Source organism: Physeter macrocephalus, chromosome 7 (genome assembly GCF_002837175.3).
Source record: "Physeter macrocephalus isolate SW-GA chromosome 7, ASM283717v5, whole genome shotgun sequence".
In the NCBI taxonomy this organism is placed as follows: domain Eukaryota; kingdom Metazoa; phylum Chordata; class Mammalia; order Artiodactyla; family Physeteridae; genus Physeter; species Physeter macrocephalus.
In genome coordinates, this window is record NC_041220.1 from 3,227,549 (window position 1) to 3,255,355 (window position 27,807).

General features: G+C 42.6%; 1 protein-coding gene across 2 annotated transcripts in view; it reads right to left on the reverse strand.

Annotated features, from left to right (window-relative positions):
• The window catches only part of SPMIP2 (sperm microtubule inner protein 2), a 168,912-nt gene that overhangs the window by 92,973 nt on the left and 48,132 nt on the right, over positions 1-27,807 (reverse strand). For both annotated transcript variants that reach the window (XR_008617738.1, XM_055085793.1), the window contains exons 4-5: positions 10,854-10,955; positions 9,538-9,665 (exon numbers count right to left, since the gene is read on the reverse strand). Coding sequence is in view for 1 of the 2 variants with exons in the window: in XM_055085793.1 (XP_054941768.1) it covers positions 9,538-9,547 (10 nt within the window). In the remaining variant the exon portion in view is untranslated. The remainder of the gene's footprint in view (positions 1-9,537; positions 9,666-10,853; positions 10,956-27,807) is intronic.

Below are 27,807 nucleotides of genomic sequence, written 5' to 3' on the forward strand. Positions count from 1 at the left end.
GGAATCTGCATTTTAACAACACGCCCCCCCCCCCCGATTCGCTGCCTATTGAAGTTTAGAAACCACGGGCTTAGATAGTCCTAGATTATTTCTCTCTGTGCCCATTAAAAACCCACCTATGGCTTAAGACTTCAGGAAATAATGTGTACTTGGCTGGTTTGTTATGAAAAAAAAGTAGGATTCTAAGATGATTTTTGTGTCCTCTCCTAGCTCCTCCCCCCTTCAGATAATCAGCTTCTCAAGAAAATAAATAGTATAAATTATTTTTTTTAAAACTTCAAAAAAGTTATTGAATTCTTATTATATGCAGGCACTTTCATTTCATTAAATCATCATAGAATATGTTATGAAATAGGTACTACTAGCCTCAAATTACAGATAAGAAGACCACGGTCAGAAGGGTTAAGAGGAAAAGACAATGCATGGACTGGGAGAAAGTTTTTGCAAACTATGCGACCAACAATACACAAAACAGCTCAAATTTTGAGCTGTCAAATATCAAAAGTCAATATCAATATCAAAAAATACAAGTCAATATCAAAAAAAATACGAGTCAATATCAAAATCAGTCAATACAAGTCAAAATCAATCAATACAAGTCAATAGCAAAAAAAAAAAGAAAAAAAATCAAAAAATGGGCAGAAGACTAAATAGACATTTCTCCAAAGAAGACATACAGACGGCCAAGAGGCACATGAAAAGCTGCTCAACATCACTAATTATTAGAGAAATGCAAATCAAAACTGCAATGAGGTATCACCTCACACCTGTCAGGATGGCCATGGTTAGAAAGTCTACAGGGACTTCCCTGGTGGCACAGTGCTTAAGAATCGCCTGCCAATGCAGGGGACACGGGTTCGAGCCCTGGTCCGGGAAGATCCCACAGGCCACGGAGCAACTAAGCCCGCGAGCCTCAACTACTGAGCTGGCGTGCAGCAACTACTGAAGCCTGTGCACCTAGAGCCCATGCTCTGCAACAACAGAAGCCACTGCAATAAGCCTAGCACTGCAACAAAGAGTAGCCCCCACTTGCTGCAACTAGAGAAAGCCCACGCACAGTGACAAAAACCCAACACAGCCAAAAAAAAAAAAAAAGTCTATGAACATTAAATGCTGGAGAAGGTGTGGAGAAAAGGGAACCCTCCTACACTGCTGGTGGGAATGTAAATTGGTGCAGCCACTACAGAGAACAGTATGGAGGTTCCTTAAAAAACTAAAAATAGAGTTACTATATGATCCAGCAATCCTACTCTTGGGCATATATCTGGAAAAGACGAAACATCTAATTCAAAAAGATACATGCACCCCAATGTTCATTGCAGCACTATTTAGAATAGCCAAGATATGAAAGCCACCTAAATGTCCATCGACAGATGAATGGATAAAGAAGATGTGGTACATATATACGGTGGAATATTACTCAGCCATAAAAAAGAACAAAATAATGCCATTTGCAGCAACGTAGATGGACCTAGAGATTATCATACTAAGTGAAGTAAGTCAGATATAGAAAGACAAATATCATATGATAACACTTACATGTAGAGCCTAAAAATATGGTACAAATGAACTTATTTACAAAACAGAAACAAGCTCACAGGCATAGAAAACAAACTTATGGTTACCAAAGGGAAAGCAGGGGAAGGGAAAATTTAGGAGTTTGGGATTAACAGATACACACTACTCTATATAAAATAGAGAACCAACAGGGACCTGCTGGAGAGCACAGGGAACTCTGCTCAATATCTTGTAATGACCTATATGGGAAAAGAATCTGAAAAGGAGTATATATGTATGTATAACTGAATGACTTTGCTGCACACTTGAAGCTAACACACGGCTGTAAATCCAATACACTCCAACAAAGAGAAAGAAGGAAAACAGGTTAGGAGAAGCAGCTGAGAGGACAGCTAACCTGACGGCCCTGCCCCTGAAGCAGGCTCCCCATGCTGATTCCCTCACAGGTGGTACATTAGCACACAGAACTATCCACTAATCTTTGACAACGTGATTTTTTCAAGCCCTGTCTCAAAAACAAAAAATTTTTTGCTTAATCCTGAGCATTTCTCCCTGATTTAAGGAAGTGATACTAATGTAACCTACAAAGTGTCAACTTTGGAAAATCAAATCAAAGCCCAGAAAGGCTAATCAATTCTTCTCCTTTCCCTCTTAGTTCATGCAATAAAGGTGTATATTGTCTAAAAAAAAAAAAAACAACCCAAAAAACAAAAAAATAGAGTATGAGACAAAGCATGTCTTTAGAAGTCCTCTTCTAACGGCTTGGTTTAGATGCTTTTCAAAGTGATGCCAGCAACTAACGTTTTTTTCCTGCGAGTCACATTGGTGATGACTCACATGATCAGTAATTTAAGGTAGGATTGATTTGAAACTGCTTTCACTTGTAGATAAATTTTGATTCAGGCATATCACACACTATGACTACACAATAAACTTCAGATTAGCCAAATGTGTCAGGCCCACCCCATTAAAATGTGTAAGCTTTTGTCATGAATTAGTTTTTTAAAATGGGACATATTTGCTTCCTGAATTATAGTGATGAGACTTAAGCTGAATTTGCAGGAGGACTATTTGGTTCTTTCTTCAATTAGGAAACCACTGGCATTTCTGTGTGAAGTCATTTTCTATTTTTAAAATAACTGAATTTGAGACATGACTCTGAGCGTGACAGTTTCACAAGGCAAAAACCAAGATGAATAAATGGGTCTGAAACCCAGGCTAATGGAGTGAGCTGTTCATAATCACATACATGTTTATGTACTTCTCCCATCACTAAAGCTTCATTCATCATATTGGTTTTTGGCCATTTCCTAGACAGTATTTCCAATTCTAATACATTTCTAACAGAAGTCCCATGTTGTGATCATTCCTTCATAAAGTGGAATGCTGCAATATTCCTGGTTTACATATGCAGATTTTCTAGTAGATCTATGATGGTTGAAAAAATACATTAATATATTTATTTAGTCAGTAATCTGGATATAACACACATAAATACATCATATAAACAAGAAGCAGGCAGAGGCTTCCATCCTTCTCATCAAGGCTGTGTGACCTTGAGATTAAAGCCGTGTGATCTTGAGCAGGTCACTTAGCTCTCTGAACCTCAATATTCTCATCTGAAAAATGACAGGTGAAATTAGATTTTCTGTCATGGTGCCATTTTTTTTTTAACAGCTTTATTGGAGTATAATTGCTTTACAGTGGTGTATTAGTTTCTGCTGTATAACAAAGTGAATCAGCTATACATATACATATATCCCCATATCCCCTCCCTCTTACATCTCCCTCCCACCCTCCCTATCCCACCCCTCTAGGAACGTGCCTTTTTAATTTAACATCCCATAGTAATTATCCCATCAATCTCTCAATTTGGACCAAGTGGGAATTCATTTAAAAATCTGAATGAAAAAATGATTTTTTAAATGTAATTTTGTAACTTTAAAGCAGCATGGGACCTGGAATCGGGTAAGCAGTATCATTTGTTTGCAAATAGATGTTGTAAAAATACATAACCATGCTCTAAAATACTTTAAAGTCTCTTCAGAATTTTGTTTATGATATTAGTTTTCATAGTAAGACCTTTGTAATGCCAAAATAACATTATCTATAAAATCTCTTCACTATGTAATAAAACTTAGCAAAGTGATAATAAAACTTACATGAAAGAATAAGCCAGCAAATAAAATGTTTTAAAAATACAGACAATAATTTACCTTAGCAGATTAAACTCATAGTTATCAAAAACATATGGATTATAAAAATAAAAACAGTGTTTGACTTTGGTGGGATTGGCTGGGAAGTGACATAAAGGAACATTTTAGGATGATGGAAATATTCACAATCTTGATCTAAAAAGTAAATGCGTCAGTGTGTTCACTTTGTGAAATATTATCCAGCTGAACACTAGACGAATACACTTACTAGAGTATATGTTACATGTCAACTTTTTTAAAAGTTTTCTAAGTTGGACCCACTGACATTTGAATCTCTATCCCTTTATTAGTTGCAAAATAAATAAAATCTAAGATCCATCCATCCTGGAGGAGACAATTTGTGCTCTAATTACGACAGTCAAAAGAAATGAGTAGGAAACAAAACAAAGCAGAGGGCGTAGTTTGTGGAGTGTCCAATGAGGTAATGGTCCTCCATCCCCACTTCTTCTACTGGACTCCTCAAGGCCTTTGGAATTGGGTTTGTGTTTCCTTTCATGTCACACTACACTCTGGGGACACCTGTGATGGATATTTAGATTAAATAAGATAACAGGATAACCTATAATGTTCTACATGCTTCTAGAAGACAGAAAACATCTTATTCCTGTTCATTTTTGTGTCCTCCGAAGCTCGTGGCCAACTTTTTCGTATTCAGTAGGGATTCAATTTCTATTTGTTACATTGGATTTTAAATCTCTATGATAAAAATTTAGAATCAAATTTTTTTCTGAAATATGTTTTAAAGGGAAAAATATTAAAATTGGGCAGAAAAATAAAACTTGATGAGTGGTCAAATTAGTTCGGTAGTCACAGTACACTAAGTAAATATACACTGTGAATCATCTCATGGAATAATGGAATCTCACTAGAAATGAAAGAAATTGAAATTAAAACAATTATAGCTACCAATGATAAGTATGAGGAGTGTTACACTTATGGCAAAAAAGGGAAAATTTGATTTTTAAATTAAATTAGACATTAATAAAAATACTATAAAACTCTTAAAAGTGCTCTGAAATCATCCTCAAAGTTGCTGCAAAATTTCTCAGCTATTTTCTCATCCTCTTATAATCTGGTTAGTTTTTCCTCACATATCAGCATTTGAGGTAATTGTTTAAACGATTTCTCATGATATTTTATTGTTTTTACATTAGTTATTAATCATGATAAAATATTTCTATGTTTTTATTGCAACTATGCAATATTTGACGTAAAGTATGCAGCAAATCAACTTTTCATTTGCCTAACCAGGGTACATACCCACTTTTGCTAGCACTTTTATAAGAACATGGACTTTCCATTGAGATCAGTTCCAAACCTAGAGGGAAAAGAGCTAAGTTCCAATAACTTAGAAAGGTCCTAAGTGATGGGCCTTAGAGAAATTGACTTTGTAACATCTGACCTGCGTAAAATTTAATGTGTGATGTGTTGACCACAGCAGCATTCAAGAAACAAGCTTCCCTAAAGAGTTGAACCTACTAAAATCAAGATTCAACAGCCAAATTCAATTTTCAGAAAATACAGAGGATAGATGAACACGTTAAATGACATGACAATAGCCAAATCCAGAATGTTGGGTATTTCTACTGGATGACTGACACAATTTCTGCAACAAGAAAAAAAAAGAAGTCTCTACCAGCTTACAAGACACCAAAAGAGACAACACAACCAAATGCAATGAATGTGTGGACCTAGCCTGAATCTGTATTTTCACGATCAATCATAAAAATGCATTTTAGAGGCAATGAGGGAAATATTACCATGGACGAGTTATTACATGATGTCACAGGATAGTTGTTAATTTTGTTAGGTGTGATCATATCAACGTGGCTATGTCAGAATATGTTTTTTTTTTTTAAGAGATGGACAGTGAAACATATAGGAGTGAGATAATATCAATAGAATATCTGGAATTCACTTTAAAATATTTCAGCAAATGAAAAAGAAAAAAGCTATGTGATCAAATGTGGAAACATTTTGATAAATTGTTGAATATAAGTAACAGGTAAGTGGGATATATTTTAAAATAGTCCTAACAGACTTTTTAAAAGTTGTATCAGAAAAAGATTGATATATACCTCTCCATTATCAAAATTAAATAAAAATGGGGAACTTCCCTGGTGGTCCAGTGGTTAAGAATCCGCCTTCCAATGCAGGGGACACGGGTTCGATCCCTGATCAGGGAACTAAGATGCCACATGCCGCAGGGCAACTAAGCCCACGCGCCACAACTACTGATCCCACACGCTCTGGAGCCTGCATGCCACAATTAGAGAGAAGCCCACACGCTGCAACTAAGACCCAATGCAGGCAAATAAATAAATAAATATTTTAAAAATAGATAAATAAAAGTGATTTTTAAAACTATTTGCAGGCTTTAAGTACAAATACATTGTTCATAGTATTTTATACAATCCGCTGAAGTTCGTGGCCTCAACAAGAGTCTGTACCTTTCACCACCTAATTCCACTCTTTGTAAATATACCACAGGAAAATAACAGAAAGGGAAAAATAATTTACCCAAAAGTTTTCATGTAGCTTTACTATAACAGAGAAAATTTGGAGATTAAATATAAAATTTATATAGGAGAATATGAAGTTAATTATTTTGTATCAATATAATGAAAAACCTTAAAGCTATCAAAGGTGACAAGAATTTGAGCTACGTAAATACATGAAACTAAGTACACACTGACATAGATTAGAAGAAATTTCAAGTATCAATTAAGACTCTTTCACAGTTGGAAGTGACAGAAAAGCCAAGCCAAACTGGCTTAAAGCAAAAAGGAAGTCAATTAGCTGGCGGAAATGAAAAGTTTAAAAGACAAAGGGGACTTCCTTGGTGGCACAGTGGATAAGACTCCACACTCCCAATGCAGGGGACCCAGGTTCAATCCCTGGTCGGGGAACTAGATCCCACATGCATGCCGCAGCTAAGAGTCCGCATGCCATGACTCAGGAGACTGCAAGCTGCAACTAAGGAGCCCACCTGCTCAAATAAGACCCAGAGCAACCAAATAAATAAATAAATAGTATAAAAATAAAAAATAATATAAAAAGACACAAAAATCACCTTGATGGATCATAGATATAATGAAAACACAAAACAGTAAAAACTTCTGGAAGAAAACAAGGAGAAAAATCTAGGGGACCCTGGAATTGGTTTTGAATTTTTAGATACAACATCAAAAGCACAATCCATGAAAGAAAAACTTGATTACTTGTGCTTTATTAAAACTAAAAACTTGTGCTCTATCAAAGACTATGTTAAGAAAATGAAACGCCAAGCCACAAACCGGGAGAAAATATTTGCAAAACACTTATCTGATAAAGGACTTGTATCTAAAATATATACAGAACTGTGAAAACCCGACAATAAGAAAAAAAATTATAAAATAGGCAAATATTATGAACAGACATCTCATCAAAGAAGATATACAGACGGCAAATCAGTATATGATCATTGGTCGTTAGGGAATTAAAACAACAGTGAGATGTAATTACATCCAGTTAGACTGGCTACAGGTAAAAAAATAAAGAACACCAAATGCTGACAAGGGTGCAAAGCAACAGGGATTCTCGCTCACTGCTTGCTGGTGGGAACGCAAAATGGTACAGCTGCTTTGGAAGACAATTTGGCAGTTTCTTACAAAGCTAAACAAAGTCTTACCATATGATCCAGCAATCACATTGCTAAGTAAGTGTTTACCAAATTGAGTTGAAAACATATCCATGCAAAAGCCTTATAGAAGTTTTTTTTTTCAGAAATGCCAAAAACTGCAAGACACTAAGATGATTAGGTAAACAATTATGATACAACCATACAATGGAAGGCTATTCAGTGATAAAATAAATGAGCACTGCAAGCCATGAAATGACATGGAGGAACCCTCGGTGCCTACTGACAAGTAAAAGAAGCCAGTCTGCAAAGGCAACACACTGGGTGGTTCCAGCTCTAGGACAGTCAGGAAAAGGCACAACTATGGAGACAGTAAGAGATCAGTGGTGCCAGGGTCCTAGGGAGAGAAAAGTGGGGAGTGTGTAGGTGAAGCACAGGGACATTTAGAGGGGTGAACCTGTTCTGTATGATACTGTCATGTGGGTACACAGCCTTACCAAGTTGTCGAAGCCTGTACACTTCACAGCACAAAGAGCAAACCTTGATGTATACAATTTAAAAAAAATCATTTAGGGAACTTATCTAGGAAACAGAAACATACTCACAGACATAGAGAACAGACTGGCGGCTGCCAAGGGAGTGGAGGGATAGGGGAGGGAAGGACTGGGAGTTTGGGATTAGCAGGTGCAAACTATTACATACAGGATGGGTAAACAACAAGGTCCTACGGTATAGCACAGGGAACCATATTCAATATCGTGTGATGAACCATCATGGAAAAGAATATATATGCATATGTATAACTGAATTACTTTGCTGTAAAGCAAACATCAACACAACATTGCAGATCAACTATACTTCAATAAAATAAATTTTTAAAAAATCATTTAGGAGTTTAGGGAATTCCAGGACAATTCAGACAGTGACAGGAGAATCTAATTGCATTACAGATGTATGAAACAGCCTCACTGGAGGGGCTGGGGAAAGGTCCTGACCCAAGTAACTTTGGAAATGAGCAGAGCCTGTAAGCCCAAGGGCAAAAGAACGGCAAGGAAGCACCATACTCTGGTTGATAAGGTTTTTTCCCCTGGAGGACAGGTTAACCATTCTGATACGTGTATATACATATACTGAAAACTAAACAATTAAGTAAACGGGTGGCAGAGAGTGGGAGCCAGGCTTCTCATGATCGGAGGGGGAATGTACAGATAAGCCAGCGGTATGCTTAAAAATAGGCTTGTGATTTTAAAATATAAAGGAAATAAGATAAAATGTGGTTTATTTCTTACAGACATCACAATTAGTCCTATTCTATTTAACTACATTTTTTAAACTGAAGTATAGTTGGTTTACAATGTTGTGTTAGTTTCAGGTGTACGGCAAAGTGATTCAGTTACACACATACATAACTGCACACACACGCACCACCCAAATCACTTAAAGCAAGTTGAAGGAACAAAACGCCAGCCAACGATTTTACTAAGCTTACTACATGTCTTGCTCAAATTTGTATCAACCAAATATGTCAAGTTTATCAAAATACAAGAAACTTAAATCAGTAATCATGAAAATCTGATCACAAGTATACTTTTTATCAACATCGAAGCAGCCCCCATTACACAGAACATAAACTTTATGATATAAAAATATTCCTTTGTGGAAGTCAGCTCAGGTGTCGTGAAAACGGGGACGTCACAGAGCTGCTCACGGCAGCTTGGTGTCGACGCCCAGACTGAGTGCATAAGAGTAGCAGAATCGTGTAAAATAAACATGTGTTGTTCTTTCGTTCTCATGTCCATTGTCATGTGAGCATCATATAGGTGAGGGGTAAAGAAAGCTTAGCTCTCCTTGTGAAAGGTACTCAAATGCCCTTTACCTGTAAAAACCATCCGCTTCCCCACTGTGGCCGATCCTGGCTCTCGAAAGGATACACATGCCATGGCTGTAGCTGTGCTACTGGATTTTCTTTCTCAGCTTCCTCACACCAGTTTATCTGCACCAGAAAGAGCCAAAGACTCTGCTGTCTCTCCTCTCCCTGCCTGTGACCCGAACTAGGTGGTTGCTAGGGACTCTTTATGACAGGAAGGCAGGGTGTTCCTTCTAACAGTTCAGTGTTCCAGCCTCCGGGAACAGACAAGACATAGCTGTAGCATACCCAGGAATGGCGTCCAGTCTTTTCCTTACCTGTCAACATCAAGTCCGGAACAGACCTGTGCAGGTACTGGATCTAGAGCAGCCTTACGTCCCCAAAGACGTGGCAGCGTCAGTCAACACTGTCTTCCAACATATCCCAAGGAATGTTCTGCAGAGGGCTGTTACCGCACAAACCAAAGAAACAAAAATCACAAACCACGGTCAGAGGCATTTGAGAAGCCCTGGCTAGATAAAATACAATCAGAAATTATATTTTAAATGAATAAGATAATTGTTTATGTATCTTTCCCAGCCCTGTATTTCAATACTTCCTTAAACACAATCTGTGCCTTGGTCACATCAGCCTCTCTGTGGTTCCCGTCACGCGTGATGCTCTTTCGCTCCTCTGAGCCTTTACCCTTTCCTTTGCTCTTCCGGTAATGTTCTTATGTGAATATTTCTGTCCTCTGAGAGTCAGAGCCCATGCCTCCTCTCCCAGGAGGATGCCTGCAGACACAGCTGACCACTGGCTCCTTCATGCCCCTTTAACTTCTATGGCGTCTTGTTTACACCTATCTGTTAAACTCCTACCACTTTGTTTCAATTGTCTATTTTGTCCGCCTCCCTACTAGAATCTAACTCCCAGTTCAGGGGAAAAGCATCTTTATTCATATTTCAATTTCCAGAGACTGTCATGCAATAGGTACTTAAGAAATGTTTGTGAGATGAAGAAATGAACAAACAGCTAATTCCAGCCTGCCCAGCAGTATAATATTGACCACCTGATAATCCATGGAATATAAATTCTAACAGCAATTTTGAATTCAACCTTAAATATATGGAGTTCTTTACTGAAAATGTGATGCCTTTTGTTTGTTGAGAGAAATTACAGTAAAAACACTCTACATCAACTATGAAGAGGGTTGCTAGCCTGGTAGCAAAGGGATGTAAACCCCAAGTTCCCCTTCAAGGAAAGACTTGTGCCCCAGCTGCAGGAAATACCATCAGTAGACAGCCTGCAGCTGTCAGCTCCTTCAGGGGCTGCTTTAGCTGCAGCGGGCTGTGTGCCTCTCGTGGTGTCTCTCTCCGAGGCAAGCCCTCTCGGGGCAGCATGGTCAGAAGACTCAGGAAGGTGAGGGGATAAAGTCCAGATGTCTCCACCCGCCTTGGGGCCATTTTTCACCCGGTGAGCCGAGGCTTTGTGAAGCCCTCACCACAGCTCAGCTTCTTCCTCTGCCCAATCCTGCTTCAGCCTCTTTCTGTTCACAGGCATAGATCCCAGATAACCATCTTGCCCCCCACCAACTTCTGGAGGGCACGACTTGTGGCCACCAGACAGCACAGATGTGTAACAGGGAAGAACAAACCTGGTTCCGCATCAGATCTGCGTGTAGCTCCAAGCCTTGCGCTCTGTTGCCCGCGCTGAGCCCTGCTGGCTCTGCACCTCGTGAAACAATGTTGCCTCTAGCCTGAAATATACAGGAGAGCGTATTCTCAAGGCTCTGACCTTTAAGGGTAAAACACTTTTCCATTCATACAGAGATAAAATGTTGCAGAACAGAGAATAACATTTGTGAACAAAGGATTCCTGCACCAAGACGTTGCCAACAATCAGCCACGCCCACTGCCATTTTAGCATACAAGCAGCCTGACTGCTAACTTGGGGCAGGTGGTTCTTGTGGACGCTAGTCCCGTATCTTCTCCAGCTTCCTGAACAAAATCTCTATTCCTTGCCCCAACACCTTGTGTCTCGATTTCTCGGCCTGTTGTGTGGTAAGCAGTACGAGCTTGGACTGGGTCACTGATGTATAGGCACAAGCGTGTTACACAGGAAGGCTTCTTGTTTTTACCCCTCAACCCTCTAACCAGAAGCTGATTCTATTTCCCCAGCGTGGGCAAGTCTACTGGTCTTCTTTGATCTGCCCTGCGTGGCACGCTTCTTTACCTCCGCAGTGTCAGAAGCTTTCCTCCCCTTTCTGAGGTTAACCAGTTTTTGTTACTATGGTCGAGGGCTCTCCAGCCCCAGCCTTAGGCTTCTCTCTGAAATTTCCCTATTTGTGTGCTCAGAACTACCACTTTCCAAGTCAGCCAAGTTTGAAACATCCTAGTGGAAGTCAGGAGCCTGCCCATTTGGTTCCTCACTGCAGTTTTTGTGATGCGGAGAGAGAAGGAAGGAGGAACCTGAGTGACAAAAAGAAGTTCTTTAGTAAAATAAGCAGGAAATAAAGGAGATCTCGCTTTTGGCCGAGGACCTCCCCTTAACCCATCCTGAGGAACAGCAGGCTTCCACTTTGCCTCAGAGACTGTTACAAACTTTTCAATCTGTTGTGGGCTTAGGGTCAGTGATTCTGATGGCAAAAGGCTGGAGGGAAGGGAAAATAGAGGAGAAAAAATCAGAGTTAGTTCTTTGTGAGATCTTTCCACCGACTCAGTACATGTTTAGGTTCATTTGTTTAGTTTTGTTTCATTTTTTAGGGATTAAAAAATTCTTGTGGGACTTCCCTGGTGGTGCAGTGGTTGAGAATCCGCCTGCCAATGCAGGGGACTCGGGTTCGAGCCCTGGTCCGGGAAGATCCCACATGCTGCAGCAACTAAGCCCGTGCGCCACAACTACTGAGCCAGCATGCCACAACTACTGAAGCCTGCGCGCCTAGAGCCCGTGCTCCACAACAAGAGAAGCCACCACAATGAGAAGTCCGCGCACCGCAACGAAGAGTAGCCCCCGCTCTCTGCAACTAGAGAAAGCCCTCACTCAGCAACGAAGACCCAATGCAGCCAAAAATAAATAAATAAACAAATTTTAAAAAAATTCTTGTGTAATTAAGTAAAATATTTACGTGGTTTCAAAGTAAAATTCTTAAAATAAGGGATATTTAGAGAAGTCTAGCTTTTATCTTTGTCATCTACATCTTGTTACTTTTTTTTTTTTTTTTTGTGGTAGGCGGTCCTCTCACTGCTGTGGCCTCTCCCATTGAGGAGCACAGGCTCCGGACGTGCAGGCTCAGCGGCCATGGCTCACGGGCCCAGCCGCTGCGCGGCATGTGGGATCTTCCCGGACCGGGGCACGAATCCGTGGCCCCTGCATCAGCAGGTGGATTCTCAACCACTGCGCCACCAGGGAAGCCCCTACTTCTTTCTCCTTATAGGAAAACTTGTACAAACTAAAAGAAAAATATATTTATAATCATATCCTCCCCTTTCTCAGAAAAAGAGTAGCAAACTAAACACGTGTTTTTCCACCTTCCCTTTATTCAACGAGACCTCTATTAATGGTTATATGGGCTGTTTCCAATCTTTTGCTCTTATAAAATGTGCTATAAAATATAGGTTTCTGCAAACATGTTCTCATTTATTTTGCAGTACATCTTTGGGATAGATTCCTAGAAGTGTCGTTCCTGGACCAGAGGGTAAGGCACATATAAGTTAGCTTGATACTGCCAAATTCCCCCCGCCATGGGGCTGTGCCATTTTGTTTTCCAACCAGCAATGTCAGAGAATGCCTATTTCCACATGACCCCACCCACAGAGTATGTTGTCAAACTTCTGGATTTACTACAGGTAAGAATTGGTCAAATAGTAATTGACATTCCTCTTCTGTCAGCAAGACTGAACAACTGTTCGTATGGTTAGGAGCTATTTGCATGATCTTCTAAGACCCTTCTGGTCATCCCTCTTGTGTAATTTACTATCAGGCACTGAGCTTTTTCTACTTTTACAAGAATGAGCTAACATTCCAAAGAAGGACAGCAGACACACCAACAGAGAATCACAGTAAAGGGTCAGAAGGGCAGTGATGGTTACGGGAATACATTTAACACCTAGTTTGTTCCTGGAGACATGGGGACAGAGGGGAGGGTCACCTGCCGTTCCTGGGACAGAGGGTGAGGCTCTCGTCTGAACTGTGTCTCAGAGAATGATGAGGACCCAGGCAAGGGATGGGAGGCTGGGGGATGGCGTGGGCGGAAAGGGCATTTTGGACAAAGAGGACAGCTTGAGAAAACGGCCCAGAGGGGAGACACAGCCCACAGAACCGTTCATGGCAGAAAGACAAGTTCAGCATTGCTGAAGGTCATGGCTGAGAGGGGAGAGGAGGCCTAAGGGGCTCTGCCAGGCATGCCAGGAGCAGAGACTCTATTCTGTAGGCATCGGGGACCCCTGAAGGTTCAAAGAGGCAGAGACTGGTCAGTGTTGGGTTGAAATGGAAGATGCTTGGCTGGGTGGAGAGCGAATTGAGGAGAAGAGCCTGGGGACGGGGGCGCAGCAGGCAGGGCCGTAAGCGGTCCAGGCAAGTACAGGTGAGGCTAAGGCAGAGGTGATGCGAGCGGGGAAGAGGTGCGTTCGGGAAACGTGCCGAAGCTCGGTGGTAAGGAATCGAGGACCCCGCTTATCCAGCCTGGGTGACCGTGAGCAGTGGGGTCACAAACTAGAACACTGAAAACGAGAGAAAGAGAGAAAACCAAGGCCAGGAGGTAAAGCGATGGTGTCACCTCGGTGTGGACCCCACAGGCTAACCAAGCAGTTAAAATGAAGCCCACGTTGTCATCAAAAGTTGCGACAGCTTCTGAACTCATTAGAGGGGATTAAAGACGATCTCCTGTGGCCACCAGATGCTCTTCTATTAGAGAAAATCCCTATTGTTTATGAATCCGCCGCAACCTCCTCTGATGAAGCTCAGGGTTTACCGCTCGGCACAAATGCAACGTTGCCTATTGTCTTGCTTTGCGAACGTAACAGTTACTTGAGAGTTGAAAACTGCTTCACGGTAAGGCTGTGGAGGCCAGTGCCCGGTGCTGAGGCCCTGCAAAAACGCCTGTTCCAGTGTTGGGAACGCATCCAGCTATACGGTTAATGACGGAAAGTGATGCAAACTGGAAACTCCCATGATGCAGCAATGGAACCTATCTCCAGGTGAATATAGGTCAGTACTTGCTAAAATTAATGCTCAGATACCCTATTACTGATCACTCTTTGCAAACTGGGGACCTTTGCCACCCCTATACCGGTAAATCTTGCTTTATGCTTTTAAGCGCCAAATAATTTTAGGTCCTTTCCCTACATTCCTGTTTTTAGGCAACGATCTGGAAAACTCACGGAACAGAGATACAGACCTGGCTTCAAATGCCCACAGTCTTCTGTGTAACACTGGCAAGTTGATTTTCTGTAAAATGAGAACAACTGTGCCTCCCTCCCTACAGGGAAAAGGGAATAACGTATACAAAATGCTCGTCACAATACCTGACACACTATGTAGTAGGTGTGCAGTAAATGTTCGCTGTAATATTCGTCTCATCACCTCCCCCTTACCTTGGCCTCTCCCCATTCTTCCCTTAGAAAATACAGGTGACTAATATACATTTAAAGCGTGACCATCATGGACCTCAAGATTATCCTATTAAGTGAAATAAGTCAGACAGAAAAGGACAAATATCATATGATATCACTTATATGCAGAATCTTAAAAGATGATACAAATGAACTTATTTACAAAACAGAAAAAGACTCACAGACATAGAAAACAAACAAGGGGATAGTAGGGGTGGGGGAAGGGGGGAGGGATAAATTAGGAGTTTGGAATTAACAGATACAAACTACTATATATAAAATAGGTAAACAATAAGGACCTACTGTATAGCACAGGGAACTCTACTCAATATCATGTAATAACCTATAATGGAAAAGAATCTGAAAAAGAATAGATATTATATATATAAGTGCATAACTCAATCACTTTGCTGTACACTTGAAACTAACACAACATTGTAAATGTATGTATATGTGTAGCTGATTCACTTTTTTATACAGCAGAAAGTAACACGCCATTGTAAGGCCATTATACTCCAATAAAGATGTTAAAAAAAAAAACTAAAATAAAATAAATAAATAATGAAAATAAGTAAATACAACAATAAAGTGTGACCATCATAACCTTTCTTTTTATATTTGGGTTTTCAAGGCCAGCTCACGAAAGTGTCTGTATTCTTCATCTTATTCATGCAGCTAGAATTCGGGTAAGTTGGCACCAGCGATGCTATTCCCTGCCCGTCCAATCAACCTGACCTCTCACGGTTGTAGTTCATATAATTAGAGATTATAGTATATATGCTTTTTCTATAAAAACACCGTTTAGGGCTTCCCTGGTGGCGCAGCGGTTGAGATTCCGCCTGCCGATGCAGGGGACGCGGGTTCGTGCCCCGGTCTGGGAGGATCCCACGTGCCGCGGAGCGGCTGGGCCCGTGAGCCGTGGCCGCTGAGCCTGCGCGTCCGGAGCCTGTGCTCCGCAACGGGAGAGGCCGCAGCGGTGAGAGGCCCGCGTACGGCAAAAAAAAAAAAACAAACAAAAAAACACCGTGTAGAAAATTAAAACCACAAAACACTAGAATTGCCATCCCCCTAACTGCTATACTCTACATGGAGAGACAATAAATAATTAAAGCAAGTGCTTTAGCAACCATATGGTGATATCTTACAAATGTGTGCATTGTTATTGTGATAAGGAACCTTAGTGCGCGTCCGGAGCCTGTGCTCCGCAACGGGAGAGGCCGCAGCGGTGAGAGGCCCGCGTACGGCCAAAAAAAAAAACAAACAAAAAAACACCGTTTAGAAAATTAAAACCACAAAACACTAGAATTGCCATCCCCCTAACTGCTATACTCTACATGGAGAGACAATAAATAATTAAAGCAAGTGCTTTAGCAACCATATGGTGATATCTTACAAATGTGTGCATTGTTATTGTGATAAGGAACCTTAGCTACTCCTGAGACAGAGCCCCTCGCGGGCTCGAGCCATCTGATCGTGGGAGAGGCCAGCTGAGGAGCTAAGCCACGGCGCAGGGGAGCCGGAAGAAGAGCCAGGGCAAATCCACCCCCCTGGCCCCCAGCTCAAGGTGCTCTTCTCCCTGCTCTGTCTTGTACAAGAATCTGTCGTCTCCTTTCTCACGCGTGGTACTGTGGATGCCCAAAGCCCCGGAGTTCTGCTCTAATGGTTTATGTGGCCTTCCTTCTTCCACTAGCCGAACTTTCTGGTGAAGACTTTTTCACTGAGCGATGGACAGACTTCACTGGACACTCACTACGTGCCAGATACCGTGCAAAACGCTTTCTCCAAAGTTTTTTCACTGTCTGCACAACAGTGCTGTGACACAAAATGATTATCCCTGGTTTATTGTTGAGGTCGGTGTGTTCCAGAGAGTTTAGTGTCAAAGTCTGGTCTCATTGTGCATAACAGAGAATGTGGAGTTCCAAATCTGGTTAATTATTTCTGAGTTGTATAAATGAAATCTAATTTTGATCTTCAATAGACGTATTTGTCTCCCGTGATAAACCATAATGGAAAAGAATATGAAAAAGAATGTATATATAGGTACCACTGAATCACTTTGCTGTACAGCAGAAATTAACACAACATTGTAAATCACCTATACGTCAATAAAATAAATTGTTTTAAAAAGCACAATATAAGGATTTCAAATAAAAAATAACAACATATTTATCAAAATTATGACTATGGTTACTTTGAACTTTGAATGTAAGTGAAAGTCTCCCTTCTGGGTGCTATGGCAGCTTCTCAGCCTGTAATAGTAGCATCCCCTCCTAAATGTTCCTGGCAAATACCCTTCCCATCTTTGCCTTGAAGAAAATAAATCCCCTTCCAAATTTCTCTTCTTCCCCTTCCACCGGCACAAATCTCCAGAGGTCCTCAAATGCCCACACTTCCTTCTCTGTGCTCCTAGAGGCTTTCCGTTTTACCTTGGCTGTCGTGCAGATCATTTTTGTGTAAGCGGGCGTCCCTCTCCACAGCGGCCCCGGCCAAAGTGGGGTTCTGCTTCTCCCTGCCCCCCAGCAACGTCAACCTCCAGTGGGCTCCTGGCTGCCATGCCACGCTCTGTACCGCCACTCAGACCCAGACTCCTTGACGCGCCGGGAAGGAAACAAGTCCCTTCCTCTATGACATGCTCCCTTGGAAGGCCACCAACAGACTTTCTTGGGCCCCACAGAGCAACACAATCTGGGGTGACAGCCCTTCGGATTACTTAAGAGTGCACTACTGACTGGGTGGGGGTTTTTTTGGGGGGGCACTGTGATTTGGAGACTCCTCCAACCCCCTGGTCTTTTGTCGAATCCAGGGCATCGTGCTGTACTTAACCTTCGCTCCTGATGAAGTCTTCCTCCTGCCGGGACAAATCTACTGTAGAAAATTCCCTCCATCAGCACCCTCCCTCCATCCAGCTCCATTTTTCCTATCCTTCATCCAGTTCGCCAGTTATTTTCCTGAGAAACTCGCAGCTCCCTTTGGAGACACTGAACGCAGTGACAAGGCAGCAGCAGATGGTGGCTTCCCCAGAGCACAGCCAGGAACCAACCTTTCTTACCTTTCCAAGCAAATGTATTTCTATAATGGACTCTAAGTCCTTATACTTACTGGGGGGAAAGCAATTAAATATCATCGAGAATATGTGTGCTTCCATAGGTTCTTCTAAACCTGGATAAATGTCTGAAGCTCAGGGTCTTATTTTCATCTAGTTTCCGGAGACTAAGCATCATTTACAGCAGTTCTACAATCCAAGATTCGTTTCAATGTCTGACCTTTGATATTGAAAAAGAAGACGTAGCTTCTTAGTATTTGCCAATCATCTGCCATGACATAGAAAGAGCATTCAAATGTATGGATCCTCAAAGAGGGTCTGATAATTACAAACAATCTAAAAATAGCATAGTACTCAGCCATAAAAAAGAATGAAATAATGCCATTTGCAGCAACCTGGATGGACCTAGAGATAATCATACTGAGTGAAGTAAGCCAGACAGAGACAAATCTCCTATGATATCACTTATACATGGAATCTAAAAAAAAAAAAAAGATTCAATTGAACTTATTTACAAAACAGAAACAGACTCACAGACATAGAAAACAAACTTATGGTTACCAAAGGGGAGCCATGGGGGAAGTGATAAATTAGGAGATTGGGATTAACTGATACATACTACTATATACAAAACAGATAAACAACAGGGACCTACAGTATAGCACAGAGAACGATATTTAATACCCTGTAATAAACCATAATGGAAAAGAATATAAAAAAGAACATATATATGTATAACTGAATCACTTTGCTGTACACTTGAAACTTTGCATAAATCAACTATACTTCAATTAAAAAGTTTTTTAATAATAAAAATAGCTGTTATCTCTCACTTGAAATGGATTATACACTGGTTTATAGTACAAGTGTTTGGTATAGTCTTAAGAAAAAACCCTACTTCTTTGAAAAACTTCATTTTTTAACAAATTCCATTTAGATGTCAATAGGAAAATAACTTTTCTTCTTATATATTTTATTAGGATTTTTAGCTTAATCTTTTTATTAAACTCTAATGTAACACTTAAAGATGTTGTTTAAAATGTCTAGGAACAGTTTGAGCGGAGAAGGATGACAACACCTAGGAAAGGACACGGGGTGGGTTTGGGAACTCCTGGTGGCAGAAGCTGAACCCAACCTCACACAACCTAGATGGGAGAAGCTGAAACAAAACCAAGCTAAAATGCCCTGTGTCAAGGAAAATTAAAGTTGTGGTGAGGAACGGGTCTGGGGGCTCTTGGGCTAGAGGCAAAAATAGCAAGCTGGAAGAGAAGGCTTTTTAGTCTGGGAGGCCAGTGAGGGCGGGGCGCACGGGCCCAGAAGGGCAGTGGTGATGCTTTCATATGCTTGGCTGTCCGAGAAACTGGCGAAGTCTGATTTCAGCAAATGACTCGTTTTAATTTTAAGTTGTGTATTATCTTGTGCTTTGCTGTAGTTCCATGCCGCAGCCTGTGTTGGTGGCCTTTGGGGGAAGTTGAAGAAAGCAGGACAGGGCCCTTTGTAGAGCAAAACTCAGCAGGAAATGCACCTCAGGCTGCAGAGGAGGGGTAATTCCAGAGAGACAAGACAAATGGGAAAGCAAACCTTCAGGGTGTCCTCTGAAATCTTGAGAGAAGGATGTCCACAACCTGAGGGAAAGGGGTTTTATTGGGGCATTTTATTTTATTTAAATGTTTTATTGTATTTATTTAATGTATTTAATTTGTAATTTATAATTTTAATAAATTAATTTTATTTTAATACAAACTTATAATTTATGATAAATAACATTAATTTAATTTATTTAAATAAAGGCCTTTTATTTTATGTATTTAAAGACATTTTACTGGGGGTACTGAAGTAACCGCTGAGCCCAGAAGGCTGACAAGCCTCAGGATTTGGGGTACAGACACCCCATAGTAACATGTAGCAATAACCCAAATCAAACGGCAGGCCAAAAATAACTAAAATATTTTAAAATAATTTGTTTTATTACTATAAAACGTTTAAGTAATCAGGGAATTGATTATTTAGTCATCGGGTGTTTTAATCTCAACTTTAAAAAATGTACCAAAGCGAGAGTATTTTTAAGTTGATGAAATCACAGATACATTATTTATTTTGTGTGATTCACAGTTTCTTAATATAAGCTGAAATCAATTATACTTCCATAAAAAAATAAAGTAAAATAAAAATTTTTAAAAATACAGAAGCTGGGGACTTCCCTGGTGGTCCAAAGACTCTGCGCTTCCACTGCAGGGGGCGTGGGTTCGACCCCTGGTCACAGAACTAAGATCCGGCATGCCGTGTGTCATGGCCAAAAAATAAATAATTTGAAAATTTAAAAAAAATACATAAGCTGAAAACTGTGCTTACAGCAGCCCGCACTAGAGTTTCTCCTACTTTATAATTTTGGAGCCATTTCAGGTAAGGAAGGGGAAGCCCTGAGGGTGAGGCCTGAAGGGGTCTAGGAAGCAGGGATGGTTTAAACTGTCCCACAGGGGAAGTAAAGGAATGTCTGAGGGGAGCCCAAAAAGGGACAGGGCGGGAGGTGGGGGGAGAGACGTGGGCTAGAGAAGGTGGAAGCTGGATAGGGACAAATAGGCTATTAGCTCTGATGCTGTGTAACGAACGACCCCAAAACTTAATGGCTTAGAGCAACAACTATTTAGTATCTTGCTGTTTCTGTGGTCAGGAGCCTGGGAGCTGCCTGGCTGGGTGCCTCTGGTTCAAGGTCTCCCAGGAGGTTGACATGAAGGTGTCAGCTGAGGCTGAGGTCTCAGGTGAAGACTCGGTGTTAAAGCGTACAGTTGAGGGCAGGATTTGGTTCCTCAAGGGCTCCTGGGCCGTGTTTGTTGCCTCTTCACGTGGCAGCTGGCTCGTTCCAGATGGACCACGAGAGAGAGAGAGCACCCAAGACAGGGACCACAGCCACTGTGCCACCTACTCTGATAGGTGACATCCCATCCCTCTGCTACATTCTATCTGCTAGAAATGGGTCACTAAGCCCAACCACCCTGAAGGGTAGGGCACTCCACAAGGACACGAATATACCAAGAAGCAGAGATCGCGGGGGCCATCGAGAAGCTGTCTGTGACAGGCAGCCAGCGAGACCCCGGCAGTGGTGATGCAGCTAAGGGTATTTTAAGAGCAAGGATGCTCACTGCCAAACTTTCAGCTGCTTCCGCCTCTTAGACATCAAAACTGACTCTTGGGGCTTCCCTGGCGCGCGGCGGTTGCGCGTCCGCCTGCCGACGCGGGGACGCGGGTTCGCGCCCCGGTCCGGGAGGATCCCACGTGCCGCGGAGCGGCTGGGCCCGTGAGCCGTGGCCGCCGGGCCTGCGCGTCCGGAGCCCGTGCTCCGCGACGGGAGAGGCCGCGGCGGTGAGAGGCCCGCGTACCGCAAAAAAAAACAAAAACAGAAACAAAAAACTGACTCTTGCACCATCCATCAAGGGCTGGGACGCTGACTCACCACTGAAGAGGTGGGGTGAGGTGGGTGTGGGAGGGCAGGGGTTGGTGGGTAGAGAGTTGAAAGTTACCCAGACTTGGATATTTTTGCTTGTCTCACTCTTTCATTCCTGTATTTTCTGGGGCCTTTTGGAGCCTTCCACTTTTAGTGACCGGGATCCTATCAGTCCTGTTAGACCACTAGTATTCTGGAACCTGCCATTTAGAAACGCTAGCAATATCACTCATGTTTTTCTAAAGCAAGCATCAATTCTTGTACATTTTAAAGTAATTTAAAATTTTTAAATTTTATTGCAGTAGAGTTGATTTACAATGTTGTGTTAGTTTCAGGTGTACAGCTAAAGTAATTTTTTAAGAGCTATAAAAAGTAGGTTGTTACTATCGACCAACTAAGTAATCAACCCCTAAATAACTCTAAATACACACTAAAAGCTATTTAATTCTAATAAGAAAGGAACCCCCCCGATACATAGATACATACGTGCATGTATTTATGTCTAAAACCATTTGCTCATCTATTTAAGCAATATTTTTCTTCCTTAACTGTATATTTTTAAAATTCCTTCTGATCTTCTCCAATTTTGTTAAAAGCAAAATTTACACTAGACTTTAAAATGGAACAGCATTCTTCTGATTCCTGCCTTGTTCCAGGACTTGACTGATTGCATTTTTATCTGCCAATGCTTATCATCCATTCCTAGAAAACGGCAGCCTCCATCAGCGATCTATCTTGGTCTCTTTAACTGTCATGTCACAGAGTCACATTACAACAGACTCTTGGTAATCTGAAAAATACCAAGCTGCTCCTAGATAACTAAACATCCTGGTGAGTAAAAGTCCCTGCATCCACCAGACAAGCCCTGCAGGAAAATCCGGGATGGAGCCCACGTGGACAGGAAGGGTGTTAAAAACACAGTGTGCCCGCCCTGCTCCGGGATGTTCTGTGATTTTTGTCCTCCTTTTTTTGCGGTTTTGCATGATCCGAAGTCAGTTAAAACGTACAAGAGAGGGTTTCACACATGAGAACCATCATATGGCAGCACGTCGTAGAGAAACGAACAAAGGGGAAAAGTAAGAGTGCTCCAGATCCCAACACGTGGGCAAGATGCTGCTGGCCTGCCGGTGTGCTTAGCTTGCAGCACAGACGCTTGTTCTTCTTAAACTGATGTCTGCGGTCCAGAGAGGAGCCGCTTCGCCTTCCCTACCACTCCCCGCCCCCCCACCCCGAACTGGCTCGGGTCACCCTCGGACATCCTCCGCCATCCGCCAGAGCGTGGTGTGGGAGGACGGAGCCGGCCTCTGTCTCAGACGGGAGAGATGCCCGTCCCATCTAAGCCCGAAGGGGCGGGAGGGACGCTCCCCGGTGAGCGCGGGGCCAGGGGCGCGGGCGCCAGCAGATGCCCAAGAGCAAGTTCAGCCCTCCGGAGCGGGCTTCCTACGCAGGGCATCCAGAACGCCCCGTTCCCTGGAGAGGGTCCTAAAGGAGTTCCATCCGCAGGCATGGGCTTTGCCTTCTCGTCTTTAACCAAGCTCGGAGCCGGCTTCCCTTCCGCAGGCATTTCTGAGCCACGTTCAGGCGGACAAGGGGAGGGGGCGCCCCCAGCCTCCCCCCGCATTCAACCTGCAGAAGGGCCCTCACTGAGAATGCCTTAGGTTTGCTGATGAGGATACCGTCAAAGAAGTTTGTTTACGATGATAACTAATAGTTTTAAGACCTGCGACAATCACACCCGAAACTAACACAACATTGTAAATCAACTATACTTCAATCAGAAAAAGAACTGAGATAATTTACCAGATGATAAAGAGTTCAAGAAATTATTTAACATCAGAATATACAACAAGCTTTTAGGTTGAAATACGAGATTCGAATTCCTTAAAATATAGATGTCAAAAGTTTGCTCCTCATTATACTTATAAAAAATGATCCATCGCTGATTTTCACAGAAAGAAAATACAAGAGTTTTCTAATGTAACTTTTTTCTAAATGATAGGGATTTCTGAAAAAAACCACTGTCAAGAAAGATAAAGTAACATCAATTTGTCATATCTCAATGGAGTCTACATTCAACACAGATTAGCTTTAAAAAACAGAAAACAAAAAACAAGAAGGCACAGCTGGACCTGTTAAGTTTTTCGTTTCTGTGTTTTCTTTACACACAAAAGTCTCGGGCATTTTTGATTTTCTGAAAGCACCACAATAAATAGCTTTGAAAATCGTTGAGATGATGTAAGAAAGAAGCTTGAAAATGTATAGATAATATCGAGATTCAGAGAGATTGATTAAAGAATGGAATGCAGACCAAGTGATTTTAAACAGTCATTAAATTTGATCCCAACTTAGGATTTTTCAGTCAACTTTCCTTGAAGGTATTTATTCTTTAGAATGTTTTGAATTTTTATGATTCTTTGGGAATATTGGTCACCTGTTCTCAATTTTTTATATTAGGTCAGGATCTACTTGAAAATGAGTTAAAAGCCACATGAATTTTGTGTCTGTCTGGAAAATAGGGTCTGACTTCCACAGATGCCCTGGAGATCGCAAATATATACTGCATTGCAGCCCTGTTATTTTAGCTGTCACAGAAGAGACAAAAGTAGATTTAACGTTGGAGAAATCTTGGTAGGAAATGTGCATTGGGGTATAGGCTACTTTTGACTCCTAGGATTAAAGCTTCTTGGTGAAACAAGACAGTCTTTTGATAACACATCAATTAACGTAGACGTTATTTTTAAAATTGTGCCTTGCTGAAAGATGTCCTTTGGTATCAGCACATTAGCTTTTTTTGACCCAGCTGGGAAAGGCAGTGAAAATAAAGTTAACAGTGGCGTTAATCAAGCCTCTCTATTTTTTTTAAAACCTCTCTTAATTTTGACAGCATCTGGATTTCATTCTTCTTACTGGGTAGCGCTACCGTTGTTCTGTTTTCTGTTTTGACCGTCTGTGCTTACTGGTAACCGCGGCAGGCTTGAGAAGCGGCGGACAGGTGTGACTGCCTAACTTAAGTGTCGGCCTGGTGAGTGGGAGAGAGAAGTGATCGCATTTTTAATAGATAAAATATGTTTGCAATTCATGGTGGTGCAACTAGCCATTTGTATGGGTAAAGCAGACTGAAAATGGTGAGAAGTTCGGGGCTTAGGACTGGGCTCCTCCACTTTCTAAACGTGTAACCCTGCAGACGTAAGAAGCCTCGACCTTCCTTTGGTGTGGGTTGGGGGACGCTGCCGCCCCACAGCGTTGTCATGAGGATCATTTGCTTTTTAACTGTTGGAGTGAAGGTATCGAGCACATGCAGAACGGCAGAACTGCGTGGCTGCCCCAACAGTTTGTTGGTCATTCTGCGGTGTTAAGTGTTCTCTGCTGTATGTTCCCTCTTTTAAAAATACAAACAGACATGGACGGATCCTTAATATATTGATTTCCGAGTTCGTCATAACACCTAGAAGAACGCAAGGATGGCCATGACCCGGGACCCAGCACTTCGCATCCTTGGGTTCACCTGGCCCACACCTCCTCCTTGAGGTCCCCTCCAGGGATCTAGCACGGTTCCCGAAAGCTCCAGGCGTGCTTTGCTTCTGAGTTCCGCTCCACGCCGCATCGCTCAGAGCCGTTCCTGGGAGACCTGGACAGGCTCTCCCTGCCCCGGGATCGTTCTCAACAGACTAAAGCCGTGTATGGTACAGGAGCGAGCCGGCAGAGAGTTCCCTCCCCCCCTCCCTTCCTTCCCTCCTTCCTTTTTTCTTTCTTTTCTTTGATTTGAAACAGATTCATTCTGTAGCCATTCTCGTTCCAGTTTATCACCACGTCCGCTCAACTCTTTCTCTAAAATTCGTCTAACACTGACCCTCCCTCTCTCTCCCATGCCTCCCCCATCTCACAGGGATGCGGAAACGCAGCCCTAACTCCTAACGCTTCCAAGACCCCAGGGGTCCTGTTTCCAGGCCCCACAAGCCCGTCTGGCTGGCACTGTCCCCTCACTCCGGACCACAGGCAGCCTGTTCCTCTTCTGCTGACACCCCGCTCTCTCCAGTCCACTTCCCCCCGCACAGACGCCTTCTTCCCTAACCCGCCCGCATGCACTGCGAACAGAAAGCAGCGTGTTTGACCTTCTTTACCGAAAGGTAGGCAGTTACAGAGGGGCCTTACACACGCCGTGGGAAACCACCCGAGACTTGCGTTCTGAATACCTGGTATGCGGAGCCCAGAGGCCGCCCGCTTCTCAGCGCTGCGCCCGCCCGCCTCTGTCCTTGTCCAGCTGAGCTACTGAATCCCCAGACCCTCCTGCCTTCTCGCTGGAGGCCCTGACATTTTTCCCGGTCTTGTTCCCTGCCCCCGCCCCCCGCCCTCGTCACTCCTCCAGAAAATGCTTCACACCACAATAATCTCTACAGCAGCTGCTCTGCCAGCAACAGAGTCAGCATTTGTAGTCATTCGAGAGGATACTGGGCACCCCGCTCCAACCATGGCGATTTAACTTCTTCCCCGGGTCCAAGGCTTCCACAAGAAAATCTGCAGGACCGAAAAGGCCTATCGAAGCCTCTCCCACCCCACAGAGTTTGAGTTTGTCAGATGGCCCCATTTAAAGCCATCAGAAGCGTGGGGCTCTGGGGTCAACGCGTCCGAAAGCTTTCCTATTTCAGGAGCAATCCCCTTTGACCTCCTTAAGGAAGGGCGCATCACCAGGAATTCGTGAAGGATTCAGCTGCGAGAAAAGCATTAAAGCCCCAAGGCGCGTGTGCTGGCAGGAGGAGTGACAAGACGTGGGGTGTCCGTGATATGTGGTGGCACCACCCGACTCCTCCCCTTCTTCCTTTTGAGGACTTCCAAATGCCACGGGAAACTGAACCAGATGGAGAAACCTCAGCATCCAGAAGCTTTCGTGCTTGTAGTTCCTGTCGCCACGAGGAATTTAAAAAAAATTCTTGAAGGGTAAGGTTTATACGGTAAGCGTCAGCATCAGTTACGTTCCGACCAGATTCTGAAGTTCAGGTGGATACCCAGGAAGGAGGGGTCTCTCCCTTCCTGAGCACCATGCATTTTTCAAGCCAAGGATGAAGAAAGCTTTCTCTGCAGAGGCTAGCCTCCAGCTCCCAACGTGAATTTATGCCAGTGACAGTGACCAATATACTGCTCACAACTGTGTCACAGGGAGGGCCCACTCGTGTCGGCTTAGATCTCTCCAGCTCACAAAGATGACCCATGTTCCAGCACCTCCCCCTCCCCCTTCCTCATTTCCTTTTTCCCTCCCAGAGGTATGTTGTATTTCATTGTAAAGCACTTAGAGACTGCAGCAATATGCACTGTATAAATAATAAATGGAAATACGATAGAACTGGAACAGTTGAGTTTCCACGGTGATCTGATGTCTGGCTTTTCTAGGGAATCCAATCAACAAGGCTGAAGACTGGCTGCAGCACTGTGGGGAATATAGTGATGGAATCGGAAGTAGAACGTCGCCAGCACGCCAGAAGCTCCTTCTGTCCCCTTCCATTCACTGCCCTGCTTCCAAGGGTAACCGATACCCTGACTTGTAGCATCAAAGATAATTTTTGGACCAGTCCCTCCCATCGGGAAGCTTCCACAAGCCTCTTAGATAGCCTCATCCACCAGAGGGCAGACAGCAGAAGCAAGGAGAACTACAATCCTGCAGCCTGTGGAACAAAAACCACTTTCACAGAAAGATAGAGAAGATGAAAACGCAAAGGGCTATGTACCAGATGAAGGAACAAGCTAAAACGCCAGAAAAACAACTAAATGAAATGGAGATAGGCAATCTTCCAGAAAAAGAATTCAGAATAATGATAGTGAAGATGATCCAGGACCTTGGAAAAACAATGGAGGCAAAGATCGAGAAGATGCAAGAAATGTTTAACAAAGATCTAGCAGAATTAAAGAACAAACAGAGATGAACAATACAATAATTGAAATGAAAAATACACTAGAAGGAATCAATAGCAGAATAACTGAGGCAGAAAAACGGATAAGTGACCTGGAAGACAGAATGGTGGGATTCACTGCTGCAGAACAGAATAAAGAAAAAAGAATGAAAAGAAATGAAGACAGCCTAAGACCTCTGGGACAGCATTAAATGAAACAACATTCACATTATAGGGGTCCCAGAAGGAGAAGAGAGAGAGAAAGGACCCGAGAAAATATTAGAAGAGATTAGAGTCGAAACATCCCTAACGTGGGAAAGGAAATAGCTACCCAAGTCCAGGAAGCGCAGAGAGTCCCATACAGGATAAACCCAAGGAGAAACATGCCGAGACACGTAGGAATCAAATTGGCATAAATTAAAGACAAAGAAAAATTATTGAAAGCAGCAAGGGAAAAACAACAAATAACGTACAAGGGAACTCCCATAAGGTGAACAGCTGATTTCTCAGCAGAAACTCTACAAGCCACAAGGGAGTGGCATCATATACTTAAAGTGATGAAAGGGAAGAACCTACAACCAAGATTACTCTACCCAGCAAGGAACTCATTCAGATTCGATGGAGAAATCAAA